The sequence below is a fragment of the Triplophysa dalaica genome, chromosome 24 (assembly GCF_015846415.1).
Source record: "Triplophysa dalaica isolate WHDGS20190420 chromosome 24, ASM1584641v1, whole genome shotgun sequence".
Lineage (NCBI taxonomy): Eukaryota > Metazoa > Chordata > Actinopteri > Cypriniformes > Nemacheilidae > Triplophysa > Triplophysa dalaica.
The window spans coordinates 14189464-14210274 of record NC_079565.1 but is presented as its reverse complement, the minus strand read 5'-3'; the positions used below and the strand labels follow the sequence as shown (position 1 = coordinate 14210274).

General features: G+C 40.3%; 3 protein-coding genes across 3 annotated transcripts; 2 read left to right on the top strand and 1 right to left on the bottom strand.

Moving 5' to 3' along the window:
• The first annotated feature begins 500 nt into the window (after window positions 1-500).
• Window positions 501-4130, top strand: LOC130414372 (macrophage mannose receptor 1-like). The gene is made up of 5 exons (XM_056740234.1): window positions 501-584; window positions 1420-1455; window positions 1544-1897; window positions 2324-2668; window positions 3228-4130. Exons 2-5 carry the CDS (start codon window positions 1422-1424, stop codon window positions 3590-3592), a joined length of 1098 nt encoding a protein of 365 aa, XP_056596212.1. The 5' UTR covers window positions 501-584; window positions 1420-1421; the 3' UTR covers window positions 3593-4130.
• A 4608-nt stretch (window positions 4131-8738) lies between these two features.
• On the top strand, window positions 8739-19151 carry LOC130413722 (C-type mannose receptor 2-like). Its single transcript, XM_056739119.1, has 4 exons — window positions 8739-8754; window positions 9566-9604; window positions 9693-10046; window positions 18098-19151. The coding sequence occupies exons 2-4, from the start codon at window positions 9568-9570 to the stop codon at window positions 18460-18462; spliced, it is 756 nt and encodes a 251-aa protein (XP_056595097.1). The 5' UTR covers window positions 8739-8754; window positions 9566-9567; the 3' UTR covers window positions 18463-19151.
• On the bottom strand, window positions 14188-17626 carry LOC130413721 (uncharacterized). Its single transcript, XM_056739118.1, has one exon. It carries the CDS (start codon window positions 17503-17505, stop codon window positions 14203-14205), a length of 3303 nt encoding a protein of 1100 aa, XP_056595096.1. The 5' UTR covers window positions 17506-17626; the 3' UTR covers window positions 14188-14202.
• Window positions 19152-20811: the final 1660 nt, after the last annotated feature.

Genomic DNA, 20811 nt, shown 5'->3' with positions numbered 1-20811 from the left:
GAGAGAGAATGGATTCTATTTGAGAAACGGGTTGCATTTATGTCATCAAGCGCATAAGATTGGTATTCTTATAAAGCATTTTAACAGTTTATTGTTTAAAGAAAATATGAAAACCATATGAATTGAAAAGTGGCAGACTGGCATATTGTCATTAAATAATCATTCCATGGAATAACCATTTATCATTCAATAGTCTTTATAATCTAACTGTTGTAACAAATGAAGAGAAACATTTTCAAATTAAATGCAAATGTTTGAAATTTCCCAATAAAAGGAATAAAAGTTACAGGTACACAAAGCCTTTTTTGATTAAATGAATGTGTATTTAATTCTGTCTTTATAATAAAAAAAAGGAAAATTCACAGCAGATACTCTAAATATTGTTGTTACAGAATGAAACGCGAGACAACATGCAAATAAAAGATCTCACCTGAATGAAACCTGAAAGAACCAAAAGAAGGAAGTGAAATATGAAAATCGCTTTTGTTCCATGAAGTAAACAAATGAAGAGAGGTGCTGAGGGACAGATATCATAACATAGAGACAATCAACAGATTCACGACAGGAACACACAATCTCTACAAGTAAGAACAACTTCTATATTTTCAATTGAAGTCATAATTTTGAAATACGATGTATTGTTCAATAACTTGTACAGAATTGGTAAAGTCTTAAAGAAGAGAGAAAGGCATTAATGAAACTGTTTGCTTTAGTAACATTTACAAATCATGACAGACTCTTAACAAGATTTGAAACATTATTTGGAAAGTTGACAAATATACCGTACATGTGTCCTATGATGTGACAAAGAAAACATTTTAAAAACAAACATCTTGTAATTTATTAATTCATATTATTAATATTTATTTTATATATAAGATAAATCTCTCTAGTTTTTGCCGTCACACCATATTCACACATTCATTGTCGACTACCCATTTCCAGATTTATTTACTACACTTTACTGTAATTTAGAAATCTGCTTGCTAGGTGTGTTATTAGTTGTAACACTAAAAATGAAATTTTAAATCGACTGAATCGTTTTTTGGGTTGATCTATATACTGACATATACTTTCTTAAAAACATATAACAGTAAATTACAATCCTACAGAAATGTATTTTTACAGTTATTACTGCATCTAACCGTACATCTTATGCAAAACTATCTTCTACATTTAATGTTTTTAATGAATTTATTTGTTTTTCTGATTAAGATCTTTTTTGTTCTCATATCTATACAGTTTTTTCCCTCTCCAATGTTTGTTCAATATGTATTTACAATAAAATGGCTTCGTAACAAAGCAAAATTGTGAAAAGTGGAACAGAAGTAACTTTTATTTGAATTGAATGCATCAAAACTAATAAACAGAGCTGAAGAGAATAACTAACAAGTGTTTTCAATGTCTTTTCTTTAACAGAAATGGATCAAGCTCTAAATTTCGTGCTTCTCATTGGTGAGTTTGTGTTTCTGGTTTAGAATTTGAATGATGGAGTCATCGACTATATATGTTTTAATAAATAATCAAACATTCTGTTTTATAGCGGTCTGCTCATTATCTGAATGCATTCAGCGCCGCTATCACTATATCAACATGAATAAGACCTGGACTGAAGCTCAGAGTTACTGCAGAGAGAACTACACAGATCTGGCCACAGTCCACAACATGAATGACATGAAAGAGCTGATGAACACTGTGAATAAAGATAATGTGCACGTCTGGATTGGACTGAAGAATACAAGTACACATAAATGGAAGTGGTCTCTGGGGGATCCTGTAAACTATACGAACTGGGGAAATGGACAACCAAATTACCAAAGAAATTGTACTTTTGTGAGAAATGTAACATGGCAATCTGAGAACTGTAATAGTCATTTGGATTTCATCTGCTACAATGGTGAGTGACAACTTGCTTAACAAAACACAATCATGTAAACTTTACAGGACAACAACAATAAACATCACAGTTATGAAACTGAAAAAGCATGTGAGTTTATGTTTGACAGCAAACTATGGATTTGTGCCCAAGATGCACTGAGATCTGAGTTTGTTCTCTGAAATTCTGTACAAAACATTTAAAGAGGATGAAAAAATATCTCCATGCTTACTACATTAACTGACTGTTCAACTACAAAGTACAATGCTCGATGTGTATGTGTTAAACGTTTGCTCACTTTAAACTGAGTGCAGAATTCAAAGAGAGACAGTGAAGCAAACACATACTGCACTCAAGACTTTCAGAAGAGTTTATGAAGATTAACATTCAAACTGTAAATTTTGAAATAAACCATTAGAATTATTAAACTATATTGTTCTTTAACAGACAGCAGTAAAGGATACATCATTTTAACAACTAAAAAAACATGGAGAGAAGCTCAGAGTTTCTGCAGACAGAATCATACTGATCTGACCAGTGTGAGGAACCAGACTAAGAACGAAGACATCCAGAATATCATTAATAATACTGATAAATCTGTCTGGATTGGTCTGTTCAGAGACTCATGGGAGTGGTCAGATAACAGTGACTCCACCTTCAGAAACTGGATGTCTACTGAACCAAACAATCATGGTGGCCTTTCTGAAGAGTGTACAGAGGTCAAGATGAGTGCTCAGGGACAATGGAATGATGCTGGTTGTCAACACAAAAGTACATTTGTGTGTCATGAAGGTGAGTCAAAATAGTCTGTGTTTTATAACATAATTTTAAAATTATCGATACGATATTAAGTTCATCAACAGTCTCTTCTTTCAACTCTATAATAATCTATCTCTTCTGTGTCAGAAAGAAACCCCTCATACTGAATGTCTGGGACAGACTGAGTTATCTGACACAACCGAGTGTCCTTTAGAAAACAAACTTTGTTGATTAAATTGATTGTTACACAGTCAAATAAGATAATGTATGTATGATGGGGCTTTGGGTCAGTGGTTAGAGCACAGCAATGCCAAGGCCATGGGTTCGATCACAGGGGATTGCACATAATCATAAACAATGTATAGTATAATGAAATGTAAGTTGCTTTGGATAAAAGCATCTGCCAAATGCATTCATTTGATGTCACCCAGGTTTAAGTAACATCTCATTCAAATATTTCTGTCACTTTCATTATAATAAATATCATATATATGTGTGTCTCATGACAGAAGTTTCTTTGTTATAAAAATGGAATCCAGAGTTTTGTGTCTGTTTGTTTTGACTCTCATGTGCAGGTTTGTTCTGTGTGCAGATAAGCTGGTATTGATCAAACAGAATCTGAGTTGGACTGAAGCTCTGATTCACTGCAGACAGAATCATGTGGATCTGGTTTCAGTTGATTCAGAGGAGATTCAGCGCTGGGTGACAGGAGTGGTTCAAAACGCTTCTACTGCAGAGGTTTGGCTGGGGTTACGTCACTCATGCACTGTGGGCATTTGGTTCTGGGTAAGCGGAGAGATTGTGTGCTATGAGAAGTGGGCTGAAGGGCATGAAACAGCAGTGGAGAACTGTGAAACTGTGACGAGATCTGGAGCGGTTCAGTCTGGAGGAGATCATCGCTGGATCCGCCTTCCTGAAACTGAGAGACGCAACTTCATCTGCAGCAGATATGATTGAGATGTGTTTGTCATTTCCTGTGATACACAACTTATTGTTTCTTTTCATTTTCCATTTAGCTGCAGTGACAATTTAAAAGCATGTTTTGGATTAAATACAACTCCAAATTTAGACTCTCAAACGTTATTAATATGTACTGTTATTTTAAGAATTGCTGTGTTTTTTTGCTAATCTTGCTAATCTGCAGAAGACAAAGCAGATATTTTGAAGAACATCAGTAACCTAACAACACCGGACCCTGCAGAATTCCATTGAATGAACACAAAATTCTGACATTTTCCTAAATATCTTCTTTTGTGTTAATTCCACAACCAAAAGAGTCTTATACAGGGGGAATAATTGGTTAAAGATTTATATTTTTGGGTGAACTATATGTCTTTCATAAAACAACATTTCTTTCTGTATCTCAAGAGAATCAAATGAGTTTGTAAATTATCTTAAAAAGTGAAATACTAACAAGACAATACATGTGTGTTTGTATACTGGTGTAGGATCTTCTCTCTTGTCTTTCACAACAGTTTTGCAGTTATTATCTTAAGAAATGTCGGGTTGACTTCTGTTTGTGAAATAAAATAAAGTGAATGTTGGATCTGATGCGATAAGTGTTGAACTACTGTGAACCAGTTTATCTGAGTAGTTTTAACCTACCTTATGTGGTCCTTTATATTGCATTGCCTTGCCTTGCTTATATTGTAATGTATTGTCATGCTCTTCATTTTGTGCCCCAAAGTAAAACAGATACCCTTGATCTCACAAATGTCACTTTAAAGCGACATCAGTTAACATTGACTGTACACAGCTGGATTTTGCATGTGAAGAATATGAAAAAAGTGAACAACTGCTATAGTTAGAGTTCATACCTCCACTATATTAAATTACATTCACGCATTTGGCAGATACATATTGCATTATCCTATACATTTGTTTCTAAGTATGTGCAATCAGAAACCACATAGAATAAAAGTTTTGAGGTTTAAACCCGTGACTGCAACTTTGTTCATGAGATACTGAAGTTAGAAAGAGGGAGTGACATTATTTTCTGTCTTTTTTGTCCAATAGATGGTGCTGTTCAGTTAAATGACACCACAATGAGAGACTGCACTGACATGAGGAATTTAACTAAGAAGAACATAAATCAACATTTTTCTGGAACTAATTTTCAAGTATCCACAGATTGCAGTTTAAGGGTCAACGCTAGATGCACTGTGCTGAGCGCTTTAAAGCATTTCTGTCAAAAAAATTCACTTAAAAAAAAATTCAATCTAGAAAATCTAATATAAACCTTTTTCACCCCTGTGTCAATGATGCTTTCTCTGTTTTGTGGACGTTTAACTCAGTTTATTTGTACTTTGTGTCTCTTTATCGTAAGGATGACTTGGATTATTTGTGAATATTTGATAGTTTTGCTTGCTAATGTGGACTTTGCTCATGTAGAACACACAAGAAAAGAATTCAATCCTCAGCAATGTTACAGTTCTGAAGTTATACAAACAATAGTAATACAAATACATTTAAAAGCTTATGCATTGGCCTTAGTGGAACTGTTCAATTGATACATGTTAATCGCCCTCACACATCTGTCTTTCAGAATTTATGAATCAACACTACAAATCCTATATATACCCTCATATACTGAAATTTCTTTAAAGGAATCGATCAAAAATCTAGGCACAGTTACCAGAGAAGTAACAGTTAACTATTTGACGAATCCGATTAGAGTAGGTCAACGTGAAGGAGGGGATTAAACAGATGGATCACCAAACGAATCATTTGAAAGTCAGTCAAGAAGTAAGGTAATAATAACTGTCTATTATTAGATATTTTTACACCTATGAGCAAACTTGTTGTTCGACACTCCATAAACTAAAGTAGGACCATAAAAATCACAAAATATTTATTCTTTAATAAATCACTACTAATAATCTCTCCTCACAATCGAAAATCATTTACTCAATAACTTAAAGTTACTACTTCCTACTAAAGTTCTGCTGCTGTACTTTTTGGATGATCTCAAGTCACTGAACAATTCTTAAACCATTGATTCTACATTTGTTTGTTACTCCTTTGATTTCTTGTCTGATGCACTAATAATAAACTGATGGGAATGGTGGATAAGGGTTAGGTGCAATGTTTGGGTTGAGAAATGGATTGGGGAAACACTGCCAAATACACATTTAATAAAAGTGTAACATAAAACAACAATGCTATTAGTGTACCACAACACACTGACTGATATATAAAAAAATATTAAATATCAATACGTTTTTTTTTTTCTCTCCTCTCCTTCCCGTCTCTGACCCCATCATATTTGGTTTTGGGTTATTTTCCTATCAAACAACTGAGAGATGTACCATGAATGAATACAATTTAAGTAAAAAAAATGTTTTTTCTTCTAACCTGTAAACGTTGTAACTTTAATTAACCAAATAAAAGTATTATACATTATATAATTTTTAACCGATTGTCCTGATAAAATGACCATATCATGTTGTGTTTTAGATGCTGATGTGTCCCACTGGGCTGTTGACTAGTTTAATTACCAATACTTTACATTTGTTTTACATTTTTAGGCATTTGGCAGAAGCTTTTATCCAAAGCGACTTACATTGCTTTATCCTATACATTTTACATAGGCATATGCAATCCCCTGGGATCAAACCCACAACCTTGCAATGCTCTTATCACTGAGCTACAGGAAACAATACTTCCATGGACAACCAGCTTCTGCAGATCAGGTTTGCTAGTTAAGCCAGTATGTTTAAGGGTGACTTAGGCCATGTTGAGACTTGACTTCTTTATGACAAGAAAAAGTTGCCAAAGGCTCTTTTTTAGTAAAAAAAAAAACGCTGACAGCATTTGGTTACAATTGGCAGCCGAACGTCATAACTTCGGAGGCAGCGTCTCAGAGGCAGAAGTTGTTAAAAATTAAACTTACATTTGTACAAAACTATTCTCCAATAGGCGTTTCGGCCGTTTTCTAGCTTGAGCCTTCTCGACCAGTCACGTTCCTCGCATGTTGTTATGGAAACACATGCTAGCAGCTTCAAAAAAGAAGTCAAGTCTGACCATGGCCTAAAGGGTACTTTATTGAGCAGCTTTTCAGTGGGTGTCCAGTAGAGAGTGTGTGTGAGTAAAACAGAGCAGATTGTGAGGCTCATCACTGTATGAGACAAGGACAGCTCTGTGATCTCCATCTCATTCATACAGTCATAAACACATGAACCTCACACTGCACAGAGAACAATGACATCAAGCCGTTATTTTCATTCACTCCTTTGTTTCTGATGTACCAGGCTGAGCCTTGCAATCTATTTATTAGTTTTGATACATACATATTCTATTGTTCACAACATAAGTCCTGTTTTGTTCGTCTGGGGCTGTGTGGGGTCAGGGCGGTCTGTCCAGACCAGCTGGGCACTGTGTTATTGAGAAGCTATTGTGAAGATGCTAACAAAAACGTGTGATTATAAATGTACAGAATTCATGAAGAATCTTCTACATGTGCTTGGACACAACACTCAAATAAATAAAAAATGGAACAAAATTCTATAAAAATCGTTTCAAAAATACTTTTTTTTTTTTAACTGTGTGAGTATTGTTGGTTAATGTTATGTTAAGCCCTATGGACTTATGGAAAAATTAAGATTCCCTTACAGACATCCATTTTGTATCCATAAACTATATTAAGGAGGAAGTAAACTAAATGAATGAATGCATTCAAGACATGCAAATTATGCTGTTAAGTATTGATCTTAAAGTTAAACAGCTGCCGACACAATATATAATGTGATCAAGTATAGGGCTATATTTGAATAAAGAATAGTGGATGATTTTCTTCATATTTCAAGGTTGTGTAACAGGAATATCACTACTAAAAGTTTATTAAATTTGTTTTATACATTTATTCTCATGAACTAACCAATATCCACTAAGGTCTTTGCATGAGCCCATATAGGCACATACAAAACCTTCAAGGTTAAATGACTCCAGACAGTTTATGATCAGTTTATGATCAATTTATCAAACTGATAAGATTTATTTTAGTGCATTACTGAATTCTGATGCATACAAACTCACGTGTGACTGAAAATAAACTGCTGGATACATCAGTCCTGCTCGTGTGGGTCACAGGAAAGATCATACCTGGACCATTCTGGGTCAAACTGTTCACAACACGACAACTGATTAATAATGATGCAAGAATGATGTATAGCTTTATCTGCTCTGGGACACTAAGAAAGGAGGAAAAGCCGTGAGGCAGCATTGTGAAAGTTCAAGGAAAAATAAATTAACATACTGATATTATCAGTTGCTGATAGTAGGTGTTGTGTGTTTGGCGTTGTTAAAAAAAATCATATATGACACAGTATTCTGATTCTGTTCAGCCATTCTGACACCTTCACGTCTTTTATTTTCCCTTTAGTTTAATGTCTGCTATGTTTTACACCCCCAGATCTCAGACCCTTACAATTAATGGAATAGTTCACTGAACAATAAAAAGTGAACCCATAATTAACTCACCCTCATATCCTTCTAGAAGTATTTCACTTTTTTTTTTTATAATAAAAAACTTAGATTATAATTCTGCCATGTTATTGTCTACATGGTGGTTAACATGCAAAGCTTTTAAAAAGTAACATGCAGAGCTGTTTTCACTTATTTGACATTATTTTGGCTTTTTGGAGCCTATACGATGATAACATGATGCTGTTTAATATAAAATTATTCTATAAAATGATTCTCTCCATGGAATAACCATTTATCATTAAATAGTCTTTATAATCTAAGTGTTGTAACAAATGAAGAGAAACATTTTCAAATTCAATGCAAATGTTTGAAATTTCATAACAAAATGAAGGAAAGTTACAGGTACACAAGCTTTTTTAGATTATTTTAATGTGTATTTAATTCTGTTATTATAATAAAAAAAGGAAAATTCACAGCAGGAACTCTTAATATTGCTGATGCAGGATGAAACACAAGACAACATCCAAATAAAAGATCTCACCTGAATGAAACCTGAAAGAACCAAAAGAAGGAAGTGAAATATGAAAATCGCTTTTGTTCCATGAAGTAAACAAATGAAGAGAGGTGCTGAGGGACAGATATCATAACATAGAGACAATCAACAGATTCACGACAGGAACACACAATCTCTACAAGTAAGAACAACTTCTATATTTTCATTTGAAGTCAAAATTTTGAAATACGATGTATTGTTCAATAACTTGTACAGAATTGGTAAAGTCTTAAAGAAGAGAGAAAGGCATTAATGAAACTGTTTGCTTTAGTGACATTTACAAATCATGACAGACTCTTAACAAGATTTGAAACATTATTTGGAAAGTTGACAAATATACCGTACATGTGTCCTATGATGTGACAAAGAAAACATTTTAAAAACAAACATCTTGTAATTTATTCATTCATATTATTAATATTTATTTTATATATAAGATAAATCTCTCTAGTTTTTGCCGTCACACCATATTCACACATTCATTGTCGACTACCCATTTCCAAATTTATTTACTACACTTTACTGTAGTTTAGAAATCTGCTTGCTCGGTGTGTTATTAGTTGTAACACTAAAAATGAAATTTTAAATTGACTGAATCGTTTTTTGGGTTGATCTATGAATTGACATATACTTTCTTAAAAATATATAATAGTAAATTACAATCCTACAGAAATGTATTTTTACAGTTATTGATGCATCTAACCGTACATCTTGTGCAAAACAACCTGCTACATTTAACGTTTTTAATGATTTTTAATGATCATATCTATACTGTTTTTTTCCCTCTCCACTGTTTGTTCAATAATGTATTTACAATAAAATGGCTTTGTAAAAAAGCAAAATTGTGAAAAGTGGAACAGAAGTAACTTTTATTTGAATTTTATGCATCAAAACTAATAAACAGAGCTGAAGAGAATAACTAACAAGTGTTTTCAATGTCTTTTCTTTAACAGAAATGGATCAAGCTCTAAATTTCATGCTTCTTCTCATTGGTGAGTTTGTGTTTCTGGTTTAGAATTTGAATGATGGTGTCATCGACTATATATGTTTTAATAAAGAATCAAACACTCTACTTCATAGCTCTCTGCTCATTATCTGAATGCATTCGGCACCAGTATTACTATATAAACATGAATAAGAACTGGACTGAAGCTCAGAGTTACTGCAGAGAGAACTACACAGATCTGGCCACAGTCAACAACATGAATGACATGAAAGAGCTGATGAACACTGTGAATAACAATAATGTGAACGTCTGGATTGGACTGAAGAATACAAGAACACATAAATGGAAGTGGTCTCTGGGTGATCCTGTGAACTATGGAAAATGGGAAAATGGACAACCAAATAACACAAACGACTGTGCTTTTATGAAAAATGGAACATGGGATCATGAGAACTGTAGTAAATTGTTGAGTTTCATGTGCTACAATGGTGAGTGACAGCAAACCGTCACCTACCAAAACGTGATTGTGTAAATTTGACATACAAACAATAATAAACACACCTGTTAAGAAACAGAAACAACATAGAAATGTATGTTTGAAACAATTCTTCTCCTGTGACCGACAGCCAACTACATGTGTGTCAATAAAGTTTTTTAAACTATATTGTTCTTTAACAGACAGCAGTAAAAGATACATCATTGAAACATCTAATAAAACATGGAGAGAAGCTCAGAGTTTCTGCAGACAGTATCATACTGATCTGACCAGTGTGAGGAACCAGACTGAGAATGAAGACATCCAGAAGATCATTAATAAGACGGATAAATCTGTCTGGATTGGTCTGTTCAGTGACTTGTGGGAGTGGTCAGATAACAGTGACTCCGCCTTCAGAAACTGATGTCTGCTGAACCAAATGGTGGTAATGATGCACAATGTACAGAGGTCCAGATGAAAAACGAAAGAAAATGGAATGATGCTGGTTGTAATCACACTATTACGTTTGTGTGTCATGAAGGTGAGTCATAAGTCTGTTGTATGACAGAACTTTCTTTATAATCCGAATAATATAAATTCATCCACAGTCTATTCTTTCAGTTTGATAATAATATAAAACATCTGTAACAAGTTTTTCTACAGAAAAATATCGATTGTGTTTTGATGTGACCCAGGTGAAAGTGTTGTGCAGATCACTTACCAATCTATTCCAGAATCCATTCCTCATATTTCATGCCACCACTCCATTGTCCTTGTAATTAAATTTAAATGTGTGTCCGATGACAGAAGTTCCATCTGTTTATGTGTCAATGACAAATAAGAAAATGTCAGGTGGTGCGACCATATATTAATTTAAAATAATATACATTTCACGAGTTCACCTACACAGATAACAGTGATATAGATAGGGATAATGATAAAGCTTGGTTATGCGTATTTGGCGTGCTGTCCGGGAAGCAGGCTCCGAGCTCGCCAGATCTATCCGAGCCCGAAACACTCTACCTTAGTACGGGTGAGTGCGCCGAGCTCGGAACCGGTCTGAGCCCAGAGCACACCCCCCGGGTTCCTGCAGGATAATGAGCTTGGCAGAGGAGCCGGGGTGGGGGAGGGGTGCTTAATCTTAGGAGAACGAGCAGGTAAGATGGTTTCCCTATTTATTAGCTAGCTCGCTAGGTTGATTGTGTATACGTTGTGATTGCTGATTACACACCAGCTGGCTGGTTATATGCTCCGGCTCCTCCCGAACTTTGTTAATTAAACATCATTTCACGAGTTCACCTACACAGATAACAGTGATATAGATAGGGATAATGATAAAGCTTGGTTATGCGTATTTGGCGTGCTGTCCGGGAAGCAGGCTCCGAGCTCGCCAGATCTATCCGAGCCCGAAACACTCTACCTTAGTACGGGTGAGTGCGCCGAGCTCGGAACCGGTCTGAGCCCAGAGCACACCCCCATAAAGCGAGAAAGTGGGACAGCCGCCGGAGTACGTATACCCCCCAACATGATGCCAAGCGCTGCGGAGGCGTGGCCTGTGTTAAGGTAGAGACGAGAGGATGAGGGCTCCTTGGGAGATGTTGTTCGTTATGGGACGAGAAAGGGGTAGGGGTTCCCCCGAGGATGGTTCAGACTGAGAAGATAAAAGAAGGTGGGTGCCCAATGCAGTGATGAGAAGTATGAATCTAGGAGGTGCTGGCAGTAGTGCTTGGAGAGATTGTAATATTAGGGTTTTCGGGAACTATCCAAATGAACGCTGCTTCATTGCTTCATGCCCCTGTTGTTAAGACTGATACTGGAAAGAGGCAACTGAAGGCGGGGGCCGGCTGTAGCAGAGCGCCTGATGGAGGCTCCTGCTGTGGTGATTGCTGCTGTGATGCTTGCTTCGTGGAAAGTTGTAGATGGCCGAAGGCGAGGCAGAAGCACTGGCCTCTGCGGAGGCGAATGCTGCGGCGACGCCGGCTTCGATGCCTCAGATGGAAGCTCTGGCCTCTGAGGGACGATCGCTGTGGTGACGATGGCTTTGACGTCTTCGATGGAAGCACTGGCCTCTGCGGAGGCGATCGCTGCGGCGACGCTGGCTTCTGCACATAAGATGGAAGCACTGGCCTCTGCGGAGGCGATCGCTGCGGCGACGCTGGCTTCTGCACTTAAAATGGAAGCACTGGCCTCTGCGGAGGCGATCGCTGTGGCGACGCTGGCTTCTGCACATAAGATGGAAGCACTGGCCTCTGCGGAGGCGATCGCTGCGGCGACGCTGGCTTCTGCGCATTAGATGGAAGCACTGGCCTCTGCGGAGGCGATCGCTGCGGCGACGCTGGCTTCTGCACATAAGATGGAAGCACTGGCCTCTGCGGAGGCGATCGCAGCGGCGACGCTGGCTTCTGCACATTGGATGGAAGCTCTGGCCTCTGCGGAGGCGATCGCTGCGGCGACGCTGGCTTCTGCGCATTAGATGGAAGCACTGGCCTCTGCGGAGGCGATCGCAGCGGCGACGCTGGCTTCTGGGCATTGGATGGAAGCTCTGGCCTCTGCGGAGGCGATCGCTGCGGCGACGCTGGCTTCTGCGCATTAGATGGAAGCACTGGCCTCTGCGGAGGCGATCGCAGCGGCGACGCTGGCTTCTGCGCATTGGATGGAAGCTCTGGCCTCTGCGGAGGCGATCGCTGCGGCGACGCTGGCTTCTGCGCATTAGATGGAAGCTCTGGCCTCTGCGGAGGCGGTCACTGCGGTGATGCTGGCTTCTGTGCCTTAGATGGAAGCACAGGCCTCTGCGGAGGCGATCGCTGCTGCGACGCTGGCTTTGGCACTGTGATGGAACTACTGACCTCTGTGGAGGTGGTCACTGCTGCGACGCTGGCTTCAGCCCTTGTGACGGAAGCATAGGCTTCTGTGGATGATTCTTAGTTGCCGCACTTGGCTCCATGCTTGAAATGGGAAAGCTGGGCTTGGCTGAGGCTGTTGCTGTGGCAACGCTTGCTTCTTTGCTTGAAACGTAGTGTTGGTCTCTGCCAGGGTAGTCGCTGCTGCGATGTTGACTCCTGCTGTTAAAACTGCTGCTGCAGAGCCTGAGACTTGAGCACTGGCCCCTGAGCCGGCTGAATCGGCGGTGAGATCTCCTGTAAGTGAGATTTCGGCTGGCATGGAGGATGTTCGAACTCATGCGTGTGAAGTATGAATTCTCTAGATGATCTTGGAAATGAGGGTTCGATGAGCTTCCCTGATGATAGAGCGATCGGACCTGATGTAGCTCTTAAAAGCTTCCGATGTCCAGCGCCCTAGTGCTTGGATTTGAGAGTGCGAGAGGCCTTTTTGGGCTGCTGTGGTTGCTGCGCCTATGCGGAAGGAGTGGCCGGAAAAGTGGTCTGCAGGGATACCGGATAGGAGCAGGACAGCTTTGAGGTGCTTTTGGAACCAAAAGCGTGTAGCTGGGCGGTTAGACTCGTCGACGAATAGAGGATCCGATGTGGTTGTGGTCTGGGATTTCCTGAAGTGGAGGTAGGCTAGGAGGGTCTGATAAGGTTGAATTGGTGAGTGGAGATTGAATATGTAAATGAAATGTCCTCTCCTGGTTTGGTCCGTCTTGCTCTGTTTAATGGAAAATGACATAGTCTCTGAATCGACTACTGACAGGTCGGATACCGTTGGATGGGTTAGGGGGTTGAAAATGGATGTTGTGGAAATTTCTGAACATCTTAGAAATCCAAAGAATGCTAGTATAAACATGGTGTCGAGTGTGCGATCGACGTGTTTGGAGTGGTATCCTTTACGAAGGGTGGAAATGCATCTGTTCAATATATCCAGGGTTATGGGTTGCCTTGCATCCTGGCGAGCAGGCTGGGTACGTTGAATGCCCTTGATAAGCATAGATGTTTGGGAGCTGGCTATGGCTGCGGAAGGAGAATTGAATATGAGTTTGTGGAAGAACTGGACTCCACTCATGTAGCCTTTAATTGAGCTGGCCTGGAGGTTTTTTGAAGAGTTTAGGAAGGAGATGAAGGAGGTGATGGTGATGACAGAAAAATCGGGAAAGGGAATGTTGAATGCCAGGTGAAAAGACTTGAAGCTTTTCCATGCAGTTAGATAAGATTGGAGGGTCCTGAGGGAGACGGCTTGGATGATGGAGTTTAGAGAGGCATCGATGAGGGTTTTTAGGGGGTGGTTAACTGGAATATCAGCTCCGAATAGGGAGGTACCGGTGTTGGCAAAGGATCTGCTTCGGGTGCCAGCAGCCTGAACTTCTGGAAGGCAAAACGAGAAAGGGCGTCAGCAATCTGATTTTTTGATCCGGGAATGTGTTTGGCAGTTAGAATGAATTGGTCACAGGCTGAGATCCAGATGAGGCGTCTGAGGAACGGCATTATGGCGGGGGAGTGGGAGCGGCCTTTGTTAATACAATGAACAGTTGCCTCGTTGTCACAGTGCACGATTATGCTGGAAGCTGACCACTCTTTTCCCCATAGGGATGCTGCGACGACCAGTGGATATAGCTCAAAGAGAGCTGAGGATGCTAAAGCATAAGGGATCTCTAAAACCTGGGGGGGCCAGGTGGACGCGAACCAACGGCCTTGGTAAAAGCCTCCGAAACCGACGGAAGGGGCGGCGTCTGTGAATAGGCGAATATCGACGGGGGAAGAGGCCATGTCACTGTAGAAAAATGACAAGCCGTTCCATTGTCTGAGGAATTTTATCCATAGGCTCAGCTCGTCGAGGCAGGAGCTGGATATGGATAACGAGTCCTCTAAAGCGTGTGCGGATGACGCGAGAGAGAGGAGGTGTGAAACGAACGGGCGACCTTGCGGGATTATTCTCATCGCGAAATTTAGATGGCCGAGAACAGACAGAAGCTCGCGTTTTGAGCAGCGGGGATTTGATAATAGGGAGGACGCGATCAAGATCGTTCTATCGATTTTCTCTTTCGGCAGAGAAGCCTGGAATTTAAGCGAGTCTAATTTAATTCCGAGAAATTCGATGGACGTGCTGGGACCTGAAGTTTTGTCTGGGACGAGGGGAACGCCGAGATTTTTGAAAACCTGTTGGACTTTTGCTAGATGTGCAGCCGGAAACGAGTCGGGAGACGAGATGATTAAAAAGTCATCCAGTAGGTGGATAAGGTAGGGAATTGCATAATTGTTAGAGAGAATCCAGCAAATTGCCTCCGACAACATGTCGAAAATTTTTGGGCTGCTTCTGCAGCCCAAAAGACGGACAGAAAAGTAAAATTTATTGCGCCATCGAATGCCGAAAAGGTGCCAGAAGTCTGGGTGGATTGGCATGACTTTAAATGCTGATGTGATGTCGACTTTTGCTAGCCAAGCGCCACGACCGGCATGTTTTATTAAAGTGATGGCTTGATCGATGTTATGATAGTGCAGGGAAAATTCCTCGATCGGAATGAGGCTATTAATGCTAGGGAAGGTAGAGCCGTGTGGTGACGAGAGATCGAAAATGAGGCGCTTTTTTCCAGAGAATTTACGAGTCGCTATGCCAATGGGGCTGATCCGAAATGCAGGAAAAGGGGGAGCGTCGAAGGGGCCAATAATGAAATTAGCGTCGATCTCCTTTTTAATGAGGAAATCGACTGACTCTGGTTCGGCGAGCGCAGACTGGAGGTTGGGGCATATTAAGCTGTGTGACGGAAGACTGACGACGCCGGGGTTGAAACCGTTCGAGAGACCGGTCAGAAGATAGTCAGTGAATTGAAAGTCGGGGTGCAAGGACAATTCTGAAGACAAACAAGAAATGTTCACGGGAGTCGAAAGGTAATTTTTTAGTTTTTTATTCTGCGTTTGAGACAATGGGCACACGATTCGTGCGTGTGCTCCGCTACAAAATGAGCACACATGCAGGAAGCGACAACGCTGCCTGACGCATCTTCCGGCGTTGAAATTCCTACAAGCCTCCAAATTGCCAGGTTGCCCTTGGGTTTGGTGAACTGGGCGGGTTGGCAGGCGCGGAACAGAGCAGGTAGACTGGGGAGGCGAAGCTGAGCGTGGGGGAAGAGAGGGAGTGACTAGGGGACAATCTAATGTGGTATGCGCAACTGAGCGACACACCGCGCATGTAATATTGCGGACGCCCAGAAAAACCCTGTTATGCAGCTCAGTGTCCAATGCTCCCCAGTAGGGGCACTGGTTCCACTGAGCTATACGAATTGCACATTTGGCGGAGAAAAGTCTGTGATACGTGTAAAAATGCGCGCCCCCATAGGAGAGAGCGAGCTCTGCCACGATAGCGAGATAATCGCCCAGCTCGCGTCTCCTATGAGGGAACGCAGTGCAGATCACGTCAGTGTAGCGGGAAAAAGCAACGATGAATTCGGGGAAAGAAAGCGTGCGGGTGTGGTTGGGTGACTGATTTTTAAGCGTGAGCGACAGATCGCCGTAAGTGATCTGTCGCTCGTTTGACGGAGGTGATAAAGGTGAGAGGAGTAAATAAAGATCTGTGTCCGCACCTGCCAAGATCTGTGACCTGATGTTGCCTGGGACGGGGGGCGGTTCCAACGCTGGTGCGTTGATTGGCACTGGCATTGCTGTCGCTGTGGCCAATGTGAAGCCTGATCTGCTCTGCGGGAGAGATAAAAGGGAGGGGATTGCAGCCGCCTGAGCGGCTAGCGGAGCCATGCTCGCGCTAGCGGCGGCTTCTAAGGGGGCGGTGAAATGGCTGATGACCGGCACCTGCATCGCTAGCTGAGGCAGCCTCGCGCTAGTGGTCGATGGGGGTGCCGTGGGCCAAGAGCCAGGGGCAGGGAATGGGTGGGATAGCACTGGAGCTCCGAGTGCTGGTGAGCCGACGTTTCTTGGGCGGCCCGCAGTGTTTACTGCTGGCGTGGTGTTGGCTGGAGGTTGGAGCTGGCCTACTGCGAGAGGGACTAGTTGCTGGAAAACTTCGACCGGACGGTTTGAGGCGTCCGGGAGATCCGTGGCGGTACCTGCGCTCGCGGAGGGCCTGCTGTGCCGGGTTGCCGGCGGACGGCCACGACGGGCCGCATTGGTGGATTGCCCGGGCCGGGAATAGGGGGAACCACGAGCCGTGCCCGGCTTGTCAGTGCTCCTTTGCGGAGCTGACTTTGGTGGGGCGGTGTCGGCCAGGGAAGAAGCGTAGAGGCAGTAAAGCTCCGCCTTGGTCATCCGCCTATGGAACTCGATGTCCGCGTTGGATAGAGCCAATCGTAGGCCCTGGACAGTCCATTTATGGATGGCGGGGATCGTGTTGTGCGTGGAGGTGTAAGAAGAAGCCGGTGAAGGCGGCGGACGTCTCTCTGGCACAAGTGATGGAGTGTCCCCTCTGATTTTGGCCTTGCGAGGTGCGGAACGTCGAAGCTGGCGGCCACGTGATGAAGCCGGGGAATCAGCTACCGAATCCGACCCTGAGCTGGAACAATGGGACGCGCTCGTTGGCGCTGAAGGATTGCGGTCTGTGGATGCGTCGTTAATGACGGGGGTCTCGGACATAGCGTCTAACGTAGGAGTTGGTGCTTAATCTTAGGAGAACGAGCAGGTAAGATGGTTTCCCTATTTATTAGCTAGCTCGCTAGGCTGATTGTGTATACGTTGTGATTGCTGATTACACACCAGCTGGCTGGTTATATGCTCCGGCTCCTCCCGAACTTTGTTAATTAAACATCATTTAATGTATTTAGCACTGAGTATTTTTCCCCTCATATATAAGAAATTTAACATAAAATCATGCCAAAATATTTTATTAAGAATTTTATTGAGAAAATTAACATTTATTTCTCAGTTTTGTTCTCTGTTTGTATGTTCGGACGGTCGCACCACCTGACATTTTTGGTCTTTCAAACACCAAAACTCAAAAAATCTATTGAATTTCAATAAAATGAAAAGGGTTTCTTATAAAGGACATATTGTAGATCCATTTGATATATGACATGTATTTATTCAAATTCTTTTTAGGGAAATAATGAATTTGGACACAAAAAATACATGTCACGTCATTGACCCTTATCTACAATATTTTCCTGCATATTTGTGTTTTGACTGCTCTCATGTACAGTTTCTGCCTGTTTGTTTGTTCTGTGTGCAGATCGGCTGATATTGATCAAAGAGAATCGGACTTGGTCTGAAGCTCTGAAATACTGCAGAAAGAATCATATGGACTTGTTTTCAGTTCATTCAAACAAGATTGAGAAAAATCTGAACACAGTAGTTCAACAGGCTTCTACTGCAGAGGTTTGGCTGGGGTTACGTCACTCATGCACTGTGGGCATTTGGTTCTGGGTAAGCGGAGAGATTGTGTGCTATGAGAAATGGGATGAAGGGAATGAAACAGCAGTGGAGAACTGTGAAACTGTGATGAGATCTGGAGCGGTTCAGTCTGGAGGAGATCATCGCTGGATCAGCCTTCCTGAAACTGAGAGACGCAACTTCATCTGCAGCAGATATGATTGAGAAGTGTTTGTCATTTCCTGTGATCAGACTAATATTTTGTTTGTGGTTAATTGTTTAGTTTTCATTTCAAATGTGTCCATTAGGGGCATTTAAAAAAATCTCTAAGACTGACTTCATTTTTGTGATCTGCATCATTATGGGAAATGAGTGTGTTAGATGCATTTGAGTCATTCGAACTCATTATAGTAGATAGTTATGTTTTGTTTCATGTGTGAATAAAAAATATTGTAAGGTCAGGAGCTCCAATCAGAGTTATATCACATTTATTTATATCTTGAATACATCAGAAATGAAAATGTCAACATTTACTCAGATTGCTCCAAAGCTGTATACATTTATGTGTTCTGATGAACACAAGGGAAGATATTTGCAGTTACAAAACAGATATCATCCTTAATTTTCTGCCATAGTAGGGAAAATAAGTTATTTTGAGTGAAACGCTTAGAGATAAGACATATGTATTTGTTTATTGATGTAGGTTTTTCTATCCTGTCTTTCAGCACATTTTGTTTTGTAGTGATCATCTTTACAAATGTCTGGTTGATATGATCGTGTGATATACTGATCTTCAGGGCATTCAAATGTGGGGTCCCATTCATACCCTGACTCAGAATGTAAAGATAAAAAGTCTGTCAAATACATCTCTGCCTAACTTTGTTTTTCTTTTTTATGCATTTTTGGGGGGTTTGAGTTAAGGGGATGGGTGGTAAAATTTATAATCTTACTGTGAAACTACATTGTTGATAAATACTTTGTGTTGAAAATGTTTGTGTTAGAAATAAATAAATTAAAAAGAAAGAAATGCCTAACTGAATCTGATTCTTTAAGATCTGACACAAAATGTCCTGTATATTAAATTCAATATAGTACATATATTTAATATAATCTTCATTTTTTTTGCTTTATATAATTTATATACATGTTTGTAATAATGGAAAAATCTGGAAAATTTTCTGGCAGTTGGGGTGCCAGAGATAAACCGTAATAAAGTGTCAAATCTATAAAATCCATAAAAAACAGAAATTAAATTTTTGCAGAAATTAACTAATAGAAAAATAATATGTATAGAAAAATAAGTGGTTTCCCCGTTTTATTGTAAATTGATTGTTTTTGTCTGTAATTTAAATGCGTTTATCGTATTTTAAAACTTACATGACAAATCAATACTACAATTCTTTAAAATTACAGTTTTTTTTACATTATACTTGGAAAATCTGTAAATAAAACCCGATGAATTATGTTTTTTACAGTGCACCGTATGCTTTGTGATCTTGGTTTATAAATTGCTGAATTATGGGAAACGGGCAAGTGTGTCTTCATCAGGGAAGATTTGTCTGTTTTATGTGTGATATGTAAGTATTTTAAGGTCACTAAGAAATAGACATATACAAGTTTCAAAGAGGACACAAGGGGGAATAAAGGATGTCATTTTTTCGGGATCATTAAAGAATCATATCATTTTTTTAATTATTTGAAGTGATATATTAACAGATGATACATGTGTGTTTGTTTACTGGTGTAGGTTCTTCTCTCTTGTCTTTCAGAACATTGTTTCAAATTTCTCACCTTAAGAAATGTCTGTTTGAAACAGATTTTTTTAAACTCTGATGTAGTGAACGCTGGATTTGAGTTGTTTGGATTAGTGTAAAATAGTCATGGAGAACATCAGTTTAAATAAACCCCTTTACAACCAGTATTTCTCTCCTGATGTTTTTTATTTTCATACCTAATTTCCTTATTTGAAAAAATTCCCTCTACCTTCCTGTTGTTTGTTATGGCTATGATGATAACATCAATCAAAGGGCAACATATCAGGTGTCAGTTCACCCCTTTTTTACATATTGCATAATATACACATATTTTGTGGCTTCAGACAAATTTTATTTGGTGGGAGATGGCCCAAAAGGGTTTTTTTGGTCACAAAGGTTGCCGACCCCTGCCATAGAAAATACATTTTTGGATCAACAAAGAACAATTCAGTCAAAGGTTCTTAAAAGAACCATCTCTTTCATACTTTTTTTTAATCTGATGAAATGTATTTCACTTGGCATGGCTTGAATAGGTGTTTGGATCTGGACTTCCATCTGCTGGCCACAGATTCCTCCATAGGCAAGAGTGAGATTGCTTCTGGATCGTAGATTCTGGTGCAGGGCTTAGTATGCTTCAGAGCAGCGAGGAGATTGCACTGAAGAAGAAAAAAGGTAAAGAAGGGCGTTCGGTCCGTAAACATATAGAAGAACCGCTCTACCCTCAAGGGCGGGCTTGAACACCATTGTCAATTTCACAGACATGTCTGATGTCTGAACCATGTCTGAACCAACAATGCCAGAAATGAACCTTTTTAGTTGT

Bases quoted from the DNA above. Each gene is read 5' to 3' on its own strand.
- LOC130414372 (XM_056740234.1), top strand. From the start codon at position 1,422: ATGGATCAAGCTCTAAATTTCGTGCTTCTCATTG. The intron at 1,456-1,543 runs GTGAGTTTGTGT...TCTGTTTTATAG, and splicing joins AAATTTCGTGCTTCTCATTG to CGGTCTGCTCATTATCTGAA. The intron at 2,669-3,227 runs GTGAGTCAAAAT...TTCTGTGTGCAG, and splicing joins TACATTTGTGTGTCATGAAG to ATAAGCTGGTATTGATCAAA.
- LOC130413722 (XM_056739119.1), top strand. From the start codon at position 9,568: ATGGATCAAGCTCTAAATTTCATGCTTCTTCTCATTG. The intron at 9,605-9,692 runs GTGAGTTTGTGT...TCTACTTCATAG, and splicing joins TTTCATGCTTCTTCTCATTG to CTCTCTGCTCATTATCTGAA. The intron at 10,047-18,097 runs GTGAGTGACAGC...TTCTGTGTGCAG, and splicing joins GAGTTTCATGTGCTACAATG to ATCGGCTGATATTGATCAAA.
- LOC130413721 (XM_056739118.1), bottom strand. From the start codon at position 17,505: ATGTCCGAGACCCCCGTCATTAACGACGCATCCACAGACCGCAATCCT.